Source organism: Rhamphochromis longiceps, linkage group LG6 (assembly GCF_057381845.1).
Source record: "Rhamphochromis longiceps isolate RC_006_pf linkage group LG6, R_longiceps_female_GT1.1, whole genome shotgun sequence".
Classification (NCBI taxonomy): domain Eukaryota; kingdom Metazoa; phylum Chordata; class Actinopteri; order Cichliformes; family Cichlidae; genus Rhamphochromis; species Rhamphochromis longiceps.
In genome coordinates this window covers 29,238,005-29,253,135 of record NC_140562.1, presented here as the reverse complement: position 1 = coordinate 29,253,135, position 15,131 = coordinate 29,238,005, and the positions used below count along the sequence as shown (strand labels likewise).

At 40.3% G+C, this 15,131-nt stretch overlaps 2 protein-coding genes across 4 annotated transcripts; one reads left to right on the top strand and one right to left on the bottom strand.

Annotated features, from left to right (window-relative positions):
- The first annotated feature begins 1,071 nt into the window (after positions 1-1,071).
- On the top strand, positions 1,072-7,173 carry LOC146668230 (volume-regulated anion channel subunit LRRC8C). 2 transcript variants are annotated; one of them, XM_085410120.1, is made up of 4 exons: positions 1,072-1,212; positions 1,621-1,745; positions 1,901-2,059; positions 4,143-7,173. In XM_085410120.1, exons 3-4 carry the CDS (start codon positions 1,919-1,921, stop codon positions 6,423-6,425), a joined length of 2,424 nt encoding a protein of 807 aa, XP_085266246.1. In that variant the 5' UTR covers positions 1,072-1,212; positions 1,621-1,745; positions 1,901-1,918; the 3' UTR covers positions 6,426-7,173. The 2 variants fall into 2 exon arrangements, with proteins under 2 accessions (XP_085266246.1, XP_085266247.1); XM_085410121.1 differs by lacking the exon at positions 1,621-1,745.
- Positions 7,174-12,142: 4,969 nt separating this feature from the next.
- On the bottom strand, positions 12,143-14,842 carry cdkn2d (cyclin-dependent kinase inhibitor 2D (p19, inhibits CDK4)). 2 transcript variants are annotated; one of them, XM_085410118.1, is made up of 3 exons: positions 14,556-14,842; positions 14,047-14,205; positions 12,143-13,100 (listed from the first exon to the last, which is right to left on the bottom strand). In XM_085410118.1, exons 2-3 carry the CDS (start codon positions 14,185-14,187, stop codon positions 12,747-12,749), a joined length of 495 nt encoding a protein of 164 aa, XP_085266244.1. In that variant the 5' UTR covers positions 14,188-14,205; positions 14,556-14,842; the 3' UTR covers positions 12,143-12,746. The 2 variants fall into 2 exon arrangements, with proteins under 2 accessions (XP_085266244.1, XP_085266245.1); XM_085410119.1 differs by lacking the exon at positions 14,556-14,842 and having other exon boundaries at positions 14,047-14,544.
- Positions 14,843-15,131: the final 289 nt, after the last annotated feature.

Sequence of the window (15,131 nt, the reverse complement as noted above, 5' to 3'; positions counted from 1 at the left end):
GTTTTTGAATCTATGCCATGAAGGATTAGGACATGGCAAAAAGAGCTTCAGCCCAGTATGAGCAAGATGCACCTAATAAAGTGTGCATGTAGATACTAGTGTGCAAAGTCTCATTTTTATGATCTTTCTAGTGTGTTTTTCAGTGAGTCAAAAGCAGGTATGTCATTTACCGACCACCCATGATACCTCCCAACACATCTAATTTCCTGGCTAAACCCAGCAGGTGGATAAGGTAGACCACTGTTTACACTACCGAGAAGTATTGTGTGGGCTTACAAGAGTATTAAGACTTGGCAAACACAGGCCTAAAAAACACAGACTTAAAAAAGAATCTTTGAAGATATACAGTTGCGTCATCAGTTTCTCGTTGGAAGAAAATATCTTTCAAATATTGCAGATGGAAATTTAAGCAGTTAATAGGCCTCTAAACTTTTCTGCTTAACACCCGACGTCAGATTGTAATAAGAAATGCACGTCAAACACAGGAGGATGATAACTTTGTGATTCAGTTTGGGCGGAAAGAAAGTCACTGCGGTAACTTCCTCTCTTCCCTTCTTCTCCCGAATATTACCACAGCATGAGTTTACAAAAATGTCAAGGTTACGCAACACTAATCGAGGTGTGGCTGAAAAATAAGGAGGCTGTTCCTGCTTTGTCTTGCGTGAGACCAGGAGCATTATTTAATAACCATGCCTTCTTATCATTTGAAAGTCATACGATAACAGACCACGTGCTTGCATTCTAATGGGTTTATGGGTTGTTGATTGTTAGGACCGGTATCTTGTATTGTGATAGGTGAAGAAATGTCCGCTTATACACTTTGATCTATTAACTCATCTTCTACACATTGAAGAAATCTTCTGTTCAAGTTTTAGCATTCACTCTCTCCTAGTTTTCCTGAAAGTAAAAATGGGTCTGGAGTCTTATGGGTTAATTTCATATAAAGCCTCATTTTAAATTATTGCTAGGGGCGCAAATATACACTAATTGCAGTAATCACATTAACTACGTATAGATTACTTGAAGTGTGCCTCTGTAAAGTCAGCGCTCACATGCGTTGAACATGCTCGCTGACAGTGGTTTTATTTTGAAAGCCTCGCTTGTTTGTGCCGCGTGATTTCTCGCGAGCTTCACACCGGTGAGCGCCTCTGAAAGTGATGAAAAAACTCTGGCCACTGCCACCGGACACCAGAGGATCCTGTGTGCGCGCAGGTATGTAAAATTAATCTTGCTGACGCTTGCTTCTGTTTTACTCTGTTGGGCGAAACTTCTGAGATAATTTCAAACTTCAGTGGAAACTTAATGGGAGATAAGTTCTCGAGGTTATACTCGTTTGATTTAGGAAGTAGCTTTGGAAGTTCACGAATTACCTGCGCTGTTAAATGAAGACAACGCCGCAAGAAACGCCACTTTTACCTCAAATTTAACACAAGCAGCGATGTTAAGAAGAAATTAGCCAGACAGAAGTCTGCTGCAATGATTTGTATTTGGTTACCTGTGTGTGCACAAATGCGCACAGCTCACATCACAAATGAACAGGCTATTTATCTCGTCTTGATGCAGTAGTATTGTTATAAAACAGTGGAGCTTCTGTCCTTCTTTCTCTGTTTATCTATTAAGGTGGGCTTCAGGACACAAAATTGTTTCCATTCTTTCCAGAGAGAGAGAGACTCTCTTTGTTGTCAGACTAGTTCATCCTGTTTGAATCCCCCTTTGAGCGCAGGAGGAGCGTCCATTCATTCAAGGTCAATAAACAGCCAAAGCTCATGTGTGTTCTTTGTGTCATGTAACTTTAAAACCTTTGACAAGATTTTCTCTGGAGACTTCTCTGCATTGAAAGCCTGTTCCAGCTTCATTGCTCAAATCCACTCGTTCCTTTCCTTTCGTCTCCTTTCATCAGTGTGGAGCAGCAGCCAGGATGATCCCAGTGGGTGAATTCAGATCCCTCGGCACAGAGCCCAGCTCGAAGTATAGGGTCCTGAAGCCATGGTGGGATGTTTTCACAGAGTATCTGTGCATTGCTATGCTCATGATTGGAGTCTTTGGATGCACTTTGCAGGTAAGGTGTCTACACTTTGTGTCCATAAGTTTTCAAAAAGTAAAACCAAGTCATCGCTGACCTTGTCTGTCTCATTGTAGATGCCATGATAATTCCTGCATTATCTGGCCACCCAGTCACGCAAAAATGCATGCACTACAGCTGAAAGAACTTGTTTCTCCTGACCCACTTTGTGCACATTCAGATCACAAACTGGCTGCTTAATGTGTGTCTCTCATCACATGAATATCATTTCTGTGTCACATTAAAATAGCACCAAAGTAAAGCAAAGGGACTACAGTGTAGTCAGCGCTAATCAGATATAATAACATACAAATATCACAACTTGTTTACTGCAGATTTTCTAACTGTTGTGTTTTTCAGAGCAGAAGCATCAGTTTATTCCTCTAATTGTACTAAATTGTTGTTTAAGCGTAGACACCAACAACAAAGGGGCATTACAGGGGACGCATTCATGAAAAGAATTGGTCACAAAGCTGTCTGAATTGCTGCACCATCTACACAGTCTGTTTGGCGAAACTGAATGTGTGAAAATAATTCAGCAACCAAAGGGGTTCTCTATAGTCTGACACTCATTAGAATATTTATTATTTATTACTTCTGTCAGTGTAACATTTATAAAGTAATTATGGATTTCAACCAAGCAATTAAACATATAACCACCACCTTTACAATTAATTTTAAATTAAAAATATTAAATCATCTGCTATTTTCGACCAAAATTTTCACAACTCAAAGTTTATCCAGTCTGGTTTCTTTCATTTACGAAATATCTTAAAAATCTACCAGTAATGAAGAAATTTTTGTACATAGTACATAGTAGTTTGTAGTTAGTTATAACTAACTCACTTTTCACATGCATTTCTCAGTCTGCTTTAGCCCGTCTACCATTGGCCTAGAATACAGCAGCTAGGCTGCTAACAAAAAACTAGTCAATACTCATAACAAAAGGCCATAAATAAAGCCATTAATTATTTTTGGCCTTTTGTTCTTCTCATATGTGTATACATAAGTGTGTATGTAGGAATGAATGAAAGACTGTGTGTTTGTAAGTATAAATATATACTTTTATTCTTTCATCTGTTTTTATCCAGACTGCGAAGCACTTTCTAATTGTGGATTTTAGTGTTGTGATTTCTTCTTCAGACATAGGTAATCCAATTAAATGTAAAAATAGAAATGGCAGAATTAAATCTCCCTTTCACTTAGTGCTGTTAGACACGCTGTGCTCATTAACCTCTGCAGCAGCACAAAATCTCGTTAATTAAAAGACAATAAAGAAAATATTCCACTACAGTGGAATCTTCTGCTTTGGTGATGGATTTTTCTTGCTTTCCTACAGCAGCATGTTAATAGTGACTTTTACTCTGAAATGAAGAGGTGGAATGGATCATCCCTCCAAGTAGTGTCGTGTCTGATGTCATGGCTTGGAAAGTATAAGCCAGTTTCTGATTGTTGCTCGTCTGTTTGATGACGCATCAAAGGGCGGAGGATTTCGTGTATTTTTAAACCCCTATCTGATTTTATCATCTGCAGTTTTTAGCTTGTGCATTTAGGCTTTACGCGCAAGGTGAAACCTGTTAGTTCATCACTCCCAAAGCGTAGCATTATACACTAGGTGATAAATTGTCAGTATATTACACTTCCGGGAACCCATCACGTCCCTATATTACAAGATCAGAAAAATGAGGAAACATGAGAACCGTTTGGAATGAATCTACAAGTGTGGGTTTGTTTTACTTAAATCACTTTGGAAAACACTATCTAACATGCTGGTTGAGGTTAGGGATAGAGTTAGGGTTAGGGCTGGAATACATGGCTGGAACGTGTATTACCGCGGGAGCATCATTCTGCTAGATTTCATCCATGACCTGGCACGTAGCATAAGAATGCGGAAGGTCACCTTTCGCCTTCCTCAGGAACTCCTCGGGATTTGACAAATCGTGACTATGTTACGCCTGAGAGTGAGAACGAGCGGATTAGTTTAGGCCTTGCTGTTCTCAAGTCAGAAATACTTGAGTACCAACAAGTGAACCGGGCTTTGTTTTTATCACGATATTATTATGTTCTTTTTTTTTTATAGCTCACCCAAGACAAGATTGCATGCCTGCCAAGCCACTTCACCAGTCCAACACCAAAAGCAATTGACTGCAGCAACATCAGCAGTTATGGGGACAATGAGAAGTTGCAGAACACACTGGTGACCCCGGCGAGCCCCATCATAGTGGAGGTGTTTGGGCGGAAGAACAATCTGGACATTCATCAATACGTGTTCGTCAACAACTATTGCTATGAGAGGTCTGTTCACTGGTATGCAAAGTACTTTCCGTACCTCGTGGTTATCCACACCATAATCTTCATGGTAACAAGCAGCTTCTGGTTCAAGTTTCCTGGGACATCTTCTAAAATTGATCTCTTTGTCAACATTCTTGACAAGTGCTTTGACTCACCCTGGACCACAAGAGCCCTGAGTGAAGTTTCTGAGGAAAGAGGTGAGGAGAAGCTAGTCAACTGGAGGAGGAACACTATGACTAAAGGCTCCACAGAAGGACAAATCGATGAGGAGGAGACTGTGGGCCTTCTTCGCTCCTGCTCTGTTAAGTCTAATCAAGAAAAGAAAAGTGCAGAACCGAAGTCTACCCTCTCTTTGTTGGATAAGAAGGAAGGAGAGCAAGCCAAAGCTCTATTTGAAAAGGTGAAGAAGCTCCGAACTCATGTGGAGGAAAAAGACATTTTGTACCACATGTACGTTCTGCAAACGTCAGTAAAGGTCATCCATTTTCTTTTGATTATTATTTACACCGCATTGCTGGTACCTAACATTGAGATAGTTGTGCAGTGTTTGGTTCCGCCTGAGCTGACTGGTTTTGATATCTATTGCTGTAACCACAACAAAGCACATCTTTTCTCCAAGCTTGCCTACTGCTATATCTGCTTTGTGGCCGTATTTGGACTTCTGCGTATCTATACCCTCTACTGGCTTTTCCATCGACCTCTAAAGGAGTACTACTTTGAGCAGGTCAGACTGGAGACCGGAATTAATGACATACCTGATGTGAAGAATGATTTTGCCTTCCTCCTGCATCTTGTGGACCAATATGATGCTCTTTATTCTAAAAGGTTTGCTGTCTTTCTTTCCGAAGTCAGCGAGAGCCGCCTCCATCAGCTTAATCTAAACTACGAGTGGACTGACAAAAAGTTGCGCACGCGTCTAGCCAGGAACACCAGAAACCGTCTAGAGCTACACCTGTTAATGTTACCAGGGCTTCCAGAAACCGTTTTTGAAATTCCCGAACTGGAATCACTCAAACTCGAGCAGATGAAGAATGTCACCATACCGGCTAGTATAGCAAAGCTAGAGTCTCTCCAGGAGTTATCAATGGTCTACTGCCCCGCAAAGCTCCAAGTTGCTGCCCTAAACCACCTGAGAGAACATTTAAAGATTCTATATCTAACCTTTGAGCATTTAGAAGAGGTTCCTGTGTGGATGTACACCTTACACTGCCTGGAAGAGCTCCACCTGGAAGGTCCTTTAACCAACGAGGTGTCCAAAAGTCCCATTCTGGATTCCTTTAAAGAGCTTAGAGCTTTGAGGGTCCTCACTTTTCGCTCCAAACTTACAAAGATCCCCTCCAGCATAGGAGATGTTGCGTTCCAGTTGCAGCGCTTGCGTATCTACAATGAAAGTGTCAGGGTCCAGGCTTTAAGCATCCTGAAGAAGTTAACCAACTTAGTTTCACTGGAATTAGTGGGCTGTGAGTTGGAGCGCATCCCAAGTGCTGTCTTCAGCCTGAGCAATCTGCAGGAGCTGGACCTGAAGGAAAACAAACTCACTACTGTGGAGGAGATCCTGAGCTTACAGCACTGCAGGCATTTAGTGACACTTCGGCTATGGCACAATAAAATCTCATACATCCCTGAACATATATCTAAGCTGCATACCTTGGAGACACTGGACATTAGCTGGAACAAGCTAGGAAAGCTTCCCTCTCGGCTCTTCTACTGCACCAAACTCCGGCACCTTGACATCTCTCACAATCAACTCACTTCGCTCCCTTCTGAAGTGAACATCCTGCAGAGCCTGCAGTTCTTCTCCGCAGCTTTCAACTCCTTAGAGACAGTGCCAGAAGAGCTGTTCTCCTGTAAAAGGCTAAAAACGCTGATTCTTGGTAACAACCGCCTTTCACACCTCAGCTCAAAAGTAGCCAACCTTGCCCAGCTGGTCCGGCTGGATATTAAAGGAAACCGTCTGGAGTACTTACCTCAGGAGATAGGGGACTGTCCCCTGCTGAGTGGGCTGATAGTAGAAGATAACCTGCTGGATCAACTGCCATCAGATGTAAGAAGCAAGTTAAATAAAAGCTGAGTGTGTGGAGCTAAGGTTCGTCACATACTTGTGTTTTCTAATTAAAGAGTGGTGGGTGAGCTTGAAAAAACATTTTTGATCCAAATATTTTTCAGAGAGAAGCAAAAGGAAAACCCAAACCACAGCTGACCACTAAAAGAGAACCAGTAACTCTAAAGCTGAAGACTTTCATAGGACTGACCTAAAGAGGTGCTTGTGAGAACACAAAGGTCTAACACAGTTGGATCAGACGGTCTTTAATCTATCAGGTGCCTAGCACAAAGTCCATGTGATGTCAAATTGTGCCATATGCAAACCGCAAACTGCATTAAGTGGACATCATGAAGGCTGCCTCCCGCACGCTTTCTCCAGGCAGCTTAAACCACACTGTGTATTTCTAGTAGGGAAAACACATCTGTGGACAAATGTGGAAATCCTAATTGTCCCAGTTTTGCATATCCATTAAAAAAAGATTTAAAGACTCTATTTAAAAGCAGTCATAATGAAATGATTCATATTTTTTGATTTTCACATTTTGAAAATGTTTTTTATGTGTTGTCCTGAAAATAGAATCTTTTTTTATTAAGTTAAAATGTGTAAAAACACATCTACATTTAATTTTTACAAAACTTGATTTTTACTTCAGTAGATGACACAGAAATGTAAAGTGGAACAAAAAAAGTGTTGTAATTCAAGATCAGATTAATACTGTATGTGGGGATGAAATAAGAGCTATAAGTATTTTACAGAAATAAAACAGTGAACAAGCCTTAACCTTCAAATGTTTTGGGACTGCACCTCCGTTTGTTTACTAAAGACCTTTGAACCGTATCCTGCTTGACGGGTTTACACAGCGTGAATATGCATTTCTTACAGTGTGGTGGTTCATGTTGCTCCGTTTCAGTTCCAAAACACGTGGAGGGAGAAAAAGCCTTTCAGTAGCTGGATAAAAGGTGTTCATATCTCTGTTTACACATTCAGTCAAATGGAGAAGTGAGTGAACTCATACTGGGGTGGTATGAGGTATATAAGGTAAAGGTTCACTCTCTACAACAATGACTGTGCATGATGTGAGTGCCAGTGGTAATGGCTGCTGTTTCCACTAACGTTTCAGCATAATACAGGTGATAATTGGAGGTGATGTCCAGGCAGCAGAATTTTAAAAAGCTGTGGCACGTAACATGCAACTATGGAAACTTGCTAACTTGGATGACTAGGCTGATCTGTTTAAATGCTTTAAACTGGATATATTTTTACTTCAAATCTTGTTTTTCTTTCTTTTTAAAAAATTTCAAACATCCTTTATGCAAAACTTTAGATGAATGGATTCTGCACTTTTCCTTCACCATTGTTTCCTCCATTCACATCTCATGTTCAGACGCACATAAAACCGGTGCTTCCTGGAAACAGCTTCCACTGCTCAAACGAACTGCAGTCGGTCATGTTCTGGCTTGTGTGACTTCTTAATATGTTCGTGTCGATCAGCACACTCACTTGCCCTTGATTCAAGGATTACTGTGTGTGCTATTTTCTGTCACATTAAGGAATTGAGATGTTTTAGGGAGAATTTAGCACTTATGTTATGAAGGGAAATAAGTTGCACAGTAGGAAGTAAGTGATTTGTCAATAATTTCTCTATTTCTTTAACCCTTTCACACATAGTGGTCACTACAGTGGACAGCTATTCAAAGGCTGTTTTCTTGTATTTGTGTCAGTGTTGATGGTATACACATAAACCACTACATTGGACAATGATGTGTCAGTCCATACACATCTGTTGTCCGCCTAAGTGGACATGTAAAAAACTCTTTGAAAAGTACATGTTTAAAAGATTGAAGTTCAAAAATCTTTTTTTCATGCCTAAAGATGAATAGAAATACTTAAGAAAAAAAATTCTGAATGAGGATTTTCATAATTCATTCATGAAAGGGTTAAGTCTCAGTTAAAGTTGCAGTCAAGTAGCAGTCTAAATGTGACTAATAATTGACTGGAAAAAATAGCAATACAATGTCTCCAAGACGGTTGTTGCTTTGGGTTGTGAGGAGTCTGCAGAGAGCCACCGGTTGGGCTTGGTGTTTACTTTTGTAAAATCGGATTATTGGGTGTCTCAGCTATGTGTGTTTCTGGTAAAGGTTCACATTCAGTTCCTGCAGGCTGTGATTTTGTGCAGCTTGATGAAGTGAGAAGCACAGCAGAGCGTGTAACAGCTTCCAGTGACTCATCGTTTGGAATCTCACCAAATGCCAAAGGCCAAACAATAACAGTTTCAAATGAAAAAAAATGAAGGAAGCACTTGATTTGCAGTTCTCTACATCTTACAGTCTAGTAAAAATTGCACACATGGGAAGCTCCTCCTTTCATGAGCACGAGAGCATTTTTTAAATATGAAACTAATCCCTAAATCCTTTTAAGCTCTATTACATTTCGTAAATGAAAGAGATTAGAGATCTGAAACCAACTAATAATCTTAATTACTGATTATTTGACATATTATTCTAATAAACAGTTTGGTCTAGATCTGAATAAAGCGGTGTTACAAAACCAAAGTGCTCCAGTTCATTTCACCAAATATCTTGTTTTGTTGGACCAAAATTCTAAAATGCAAAGAGTAAATTCAGATGTTTTATGTTTTAAACAAATGATCAAACTGCTAGTTAATTATGCAGATTTATTTTCTTGGCAACATAATCACCACAGCTGTAACAGAGGTCAGGGGCAGTCGTTTGGTATCGATTCAATACCAAGTAAAACCCAAGTAAAACACGACAGTCAGCACAAAAAAGATTCATTTTTCATAGTGCATGTTTGAGGTATATTGATTTAAAACAATTCAGTGGGCAAATCGCAAATATCGATCCGATAAAAATACCAGTGTTGGTATTGATACTGTTGAAATTTGGATTGATCTGCCCACCTTTAGTGAAGGGCATTTGTGGAGAAGTGGTTTATGAATCCGTGAAGCTGTGTCACCCCTAATGTCTGTCACCCCTCACTGCTCCTCTCCGCTCTTTAATCAAAATCAGAGAAACTTTATTAATCCCAGAGGAAAATTGAGTATACATACAACTGCATGAAATGAAGTGTAGAAACAGAGACCGATCCCCATCTGCTCCAGTCTGCATACCAAATATCCTTTGGCAAGATACTTACCCCGATGCATCCACTGTGCATGTATTTAGATATAAATAGATATTAACAGACATATAAATATAATATAAAAAGACACAAGTATTAACAATAAATACACTTTAATCCAAGCAAAATAGAAAAACAAGAAGTGTGAAATCTTAGTTATTACGTTAGTTCGGTCAGACATTTGGATAGTTTTCCTTGTGTCATCTTAATTTACACACATCTGCGTGTGACTGCACCAGTACGCTGATTCAGGGTTTTCTTGTTTACTCCCACTATTGTTACTGCTGCTTGTAAACCTGCATATTTCTCCCAATCTGTGGATTAACCCAGCCACATTCAGGAAGTGCTTGAATGTAACAGCCACCCACCCAGTCAGTGAAGTTGCTGAGCTCTACCTAGTGGCTGGGCTGTATATTTAACCATCCTGGTTTTGTAACTGATTTATATGTTAGGGTGAGAAAATATACTTAAATATCTATTACACAATTTAAGGGCGTGGTGACGAAGCAGACCTCTGAGCGGAAAGTTGCTAAACTATCTGGGAAAATATGGGTGGTGAAAGACAGCATTTTGAGCAGAATTGCTCCAGTAGACTTTACTCAAACATCAGAGTCTGAGTCTGGATTAGCGCTGCTGAATAAACATCACATTCATTTAATGTTAAAATATTCCTTGAAGATGAAAAGATCAGCATTTAAAAGTAGGCAGATATTATCAGCTGTTCTAAAGCACAGCACTTGGTTTGTTTTTTATTTCATTCAAATGGAAATTTGTGTGTTTTCTATTGAAAAAATTTTGATTTATGTGATCGTTCTGTGACATCATAGATGTCTGCATAGTGAGCTGTGAGCGCAGAAGTTCAACTGTATCTCCTTTCTTGGCAAGTAAAGTTGGCCAGCAGCACACAAGCAAACAAAATGCCCATTGTACCACGAGAGCCCCGAGCACAAACATCAGCAAACTGTGCCACTGTTACCTACAAGCTCCAACAAAACAGGGCTCTCATTCATTTCTACTTCAGTTCAGCTATCTTTGTGACCTTTGTGAGACTTTTCACTGCGCTGTACATTCCAGTGTGGAGTTATTGCAAATGTCCTTGGTGGATCACCATAAGGACGTCTGAGCGGTTAAGACTGCATGAAAAGATGCAAAGAAAAGCACACAATGATTGATTAAATTCCTCTTTCAGTTGTGTTAATCTATTTTGTTTTGGGGGTTTTTGGAGGATTTTTAAAAACATGAGAAGCATCGGGAGTCACGGACAGAGCCGGGAATTTTGAGATAGTGAAGAAAAGATTATCTGTGGACTCTTATGTTCCAGCGATAAGTAGGTGGTGTGGTGATGCAGCGGTTAGCAGTTTTGGCTCACAGGAGAAAAAACAAACAAACTTCTGCACGTGAACCTTCCTGAGGCCTGATGCGTAGTTTGCATGTTTTTTCTGTGCCTGTGTGGGTTTTCCCCCGGCGCTCCAGTTTTCTTCTACAGTCCGAAAACACACATATCTTGGTGATTATAACTGTTGATTTTACGTTCATGTGGATGTGCAATAGATAATAAATAATAAGAATGGATTGCATTTTATATAGCGCTTTTCAGGACCCCTCAAAGCGCTTTACAATACCACTATTCATTCACTCTCACATTCATACACTGGTGAAGGTAAGCTACAGTTGTAGCCACAGCTGCCCTGGGGCAGACTGACAGAAGCGAGGCTGCCATATTGTGCCATCGGCCCCTCTGGCCATCACCAGTAGGCGGTAGGTGAAGTGTCTTGCCCAAGGACACAGCGACCGACCGGCAACCTTCCGATTACAAGACGAGCACCCAACTCTTGAGCCACAATCGCCCCGATAGTGGGTAGAATAAACGTTTGATATGAATATGCTGATAAATGTGTCTTTATAGTGTAAAGCATTTGGTGTGGGAAATGCACTATGTAAATGCCAGTCCACTTCCAAGTGTTTTTTTTATTCCTATTTTACTGAACAAAAGTAAAAATATTCATTTTAATCCTCTTGCAACCGTGATAATTTACTCACCCCATCCCCCTTCGTTCTCTACATCAGGAGTGTCAAACTTATAGGTCACATGCAGTTCAATCTCATTTTAACAGTAAAATCATTGCACCGTAACCTATTTTAAAAAAAACTAAGTGTAAATAAGTACTTCCTTAAAACATTAAACCTGAAATAAATCTACCATAAGAACAAAAAATAAATTTACTTACAGCAAAATTTCTGTTTTTCAACTTTCTATCATTAAAAAAATGTTTCAATCAAACTCAATGAACCAGGTCAGCATGGCTCTTTGTTAAAAATTACAGAGTAGGAGTTTTCACCAATTTACCCAGCATCCAGTGGTCCAGATTGTACCCCACCAGGCCAGTTCTGACCAATGGCCACTAAAGCTCAGAAATTAAAATAAAAGTAAATCACTTCCTTTTTAGCCTTTTGTTATGACACCCTAAATTCACACACACCCACACACACAAAAAGCTGAGATGACCTGAGTGATCCCAGTGAGCAGAAACCGAAGAGCAGTAGCTCTTACTAGCCAATTACAGAATCCAAATCAAAATGAAAAGACAGCAAAACTTCAAGTTCAACACTTTATTTTGTGCTTTCTTCTTCAAATAGTGAAGTGAATAATCTCACTTAGATTTTAAAAGTATTTATATAAATAACATTTCAACAAATCACAATAAGGGTTGCTATTTACAAAGAGGAATATTCAATCCTATTTTAACAATAAATAGGAGTAAATTCAAACTCTAAGTACATCTAATTAATAGAAACACAACTATGCAAAGCAATCAGGGTGCACAATGTCAAGTTTTGTAAATTAAAAAAACAACAACATACAACTGTTACAATTCTTACACAAAGGAAATAATTAGAAAACACTGGGGGCGGGGGGGGACTATCTACAAATGTGCACTCCCAATTCATAGGGAAAACAGATATATATGTATATGTTCATATAAGGTGCCTAAATTGCACTGTGCAAAAGAGGTGTCTACAGTATATAGCCACCCATCCACTGAAAATAAGCTGCCAAGACAATATGTCCTGTCACATAATAATGCTGAGCCACTGTTAACAAAAGAAAAGAAAAATCCTTTACACAGCAACAAAAATCAAGTTACCAGGACTGAAGCGAAACAAAGTGTGAGGTTAGGGTTAGGCAAAATACACCCACTTTTCAGGCTAACTATGAATGTGCGAAAAAAGCAAGTCAATCATATCCGGCACGCCTGAAGCTCGGGCCACGTCTACCGCTGTCTGACCGCTGACGTTGGCGTGTTTAAGGTTGGACCGTGGCGCCAAATACTTCACAACATCCCGGTGGCCTTCCCGGATGGCGATGTGAATAGGAAGCGCGCCACTCCTGTCCGGGATGTTTACTGAGGCGCCGTACTCCACCAGAACCTCCACGGTGTCAAGGAAGCCTGTTCGAGCTGCGTCGTGGACAGGCATTATCCCGTGCCTGTCCTGGACGTTGGGGTTGGCTCCTTTTTCTAACAACAGGCTGGCAATCTTGGAGTTCCCCATCATCATCACCTGTTGAAGACATTAGAGGAGAGGTGAGGAGGGTGCACTCTCAAATTCAACACCAGTGTGCAACCCTGAGAGTTTTTTTTTTAACAGTCTTGCATCAAGCCGGATTCTTTTTCAATGTAATAAACACAAGCAAACAAAGTAGGAAGAGTTAGGCCTTTAGTACATCTATGCAGGAAAAACAAATCATGCCAATACAGCAGCCCTACATTAAATTTTACACCAGTGTGTTGCATTCATCTAGTGTTTCTGTTTTTTTTTTTTGTTTTTGTTTGGGGGGGGGTTTAGAAGAAAATGAGTTAATGTTAACTATTGCACTTAAATAATACTTGAAGTCAGTTATAAAGCATAAATATCAAACAGCTTTTTAGTTCCACTTCTGAAATTTTGAGGGATTTTTAATATATTTTATTACATATGAAACATCTCAAACTCAAAGTTTCGTCACCCTGAGTTTAGAGAAATTTTGAGGGACACTTTGTTTTCACTAAATTTGAACAGTGAATTAAATAATAAACACAATAACTGCAGGCGACATCCCTGTTCGGGGTCGCTCTATAAATGTTGAGGACATATTAGGTGGACTCCAGTGTGAGGTATCACTCCTATTCACTGCTGTTTATAACATGACTATAACGCTAAATACAGGCCATATAACTAAACGGGCTGTGAGGGCAGAAGCTTTCGCTTTAACTTAACTAATTTATAATTTTACTGTCTTTACAGACACCTTTATTGACACGCTTTATTCTAACATTAAAAACATGGCGCTACAAGCATATTCGAGAGAAGCGGCTGGTAATTTTTCCGCAGGCCATCGTTACAAAAGAGAAGGAGATTATTCTCAGACCGTAGGACGAACTATGTTTGTCCACCAAATGAAATGTGGGCTGTTAATACTTCTGTATATGTTTATAGATCTCACGTGAACACTTGAATTGATCCTCACCTGTAGGGCAGTCCTGCTAAACTCATTTGGAGTATCAGGATGCACTCTGCATTCCTCCAGGATCCTCTGCACCTCGCTGGTGTTCCCTTTGGCTGCTGCCGCCGTCAGAGCTTTGCCGGCATCCATCTGACTAAGGACCATTATAGTCTGCCTTCCTGCCTGCTCGGAGAGAGACGTACCACAGTTACGAGGAACGCAAAACAAACACGATAAGAGGGAGAAAAAAACCCAAACTGAGGCTGGCAGGTTATTGTCGCCTACAGCTAACGTTACTACAGCATCCGGCTAACGTAAGCCGTAGTTCCCCGCTGACGCCATGTTATATGACTCCGTGCTTACTATTCGGAGTTCTGCCGGCCGCTTTAACAAAGCGTACTGCTGAACAACACAAATATAAGCTCTACCGCCAGAGGCAAGTCAACTGAAAGACACAAACAACTAGCCTCCCGGCTAACAGCTAACGTTAAAAAGAGAGCTAAAAAAACAAAACGAAAGCGCATTCAAGCTACCTGGTTTACTTCCACAATATCCAACGCGTCGCCAAGATTTTCGACCCCGCTGTCTCCACGAACCAGTAATTTTTAAAAGTAATTAAAACAACATACGTTTATCAACATTACAAAATACATTTGCGCGCTGAGCGCTATACAGCGGTGTCTCCAGACTACAATTTACAAACATTGGGGAGAACATACGCTGGCCAATCGCAGCTCGCCAAGAGGGTGTTGCGCTTCCATATATGGTAAATCGGGAGGAGTTACAACTCTGTTACTACGCTGTCACTGTGGTAACAGGAGCATTTGACCAATCGGCGCACACGGCTAAGAAAGCGGGCGATTCGTATACGTTGAGGTCTTCAAAGGCAGTTCATTCAGATTTCTAACCTTCGAGTGTATTTCTCCAGAGGCAAGTGTGGAAAAAGGCGGGTGTAAGCATTTAATTTTGGGCGGAATTTAGCGACTGTGATTGCACAAAGCCTTACTACAATACGATGGCAAAATCCACCTTGTGTGGTGTTTTAAACTCAAGAGAAAGACAACGTTTTTCATTAACACCAAGGTTAATGATTACAAACTGTTCTAAGT

What these genes read in the sequence shown, in the direction of transcription:
- cdkn2d (XM_085410118.1), bottom strand. Translation starts at nt 14,187, where the DNA reads ATGGTCCTTAGTCAGATGGATGCCGGCAAAGCTCTGACGGCGGCAGCA. An exon ending in TTAGCAGGACTGCCCTACAG is followed by an intron (nt 13,101 to 14,046) that starts GTGAGGATCAAT and finishes TGTCTTCAACAG; the next exon opens with GTGATGATGATGGGGAACTC.
- LOC146668230 (XM_085410121.1), top strand. Translation starts at nt 1,919, where the DNA reads ATGATCCCAGTGGGTGAATTCAGATCCCTCGGCACAGAGCCCAGCTCG. An exon ending in TCTTTGGATGCACTTTGCAG is followed by an intron (nt 2,060 to 4,142) that starts GTAAGGTGTCTA and finishes TTTTTTTTATAG; the next exon opens with CTCACCCAAGACAAGATTGC.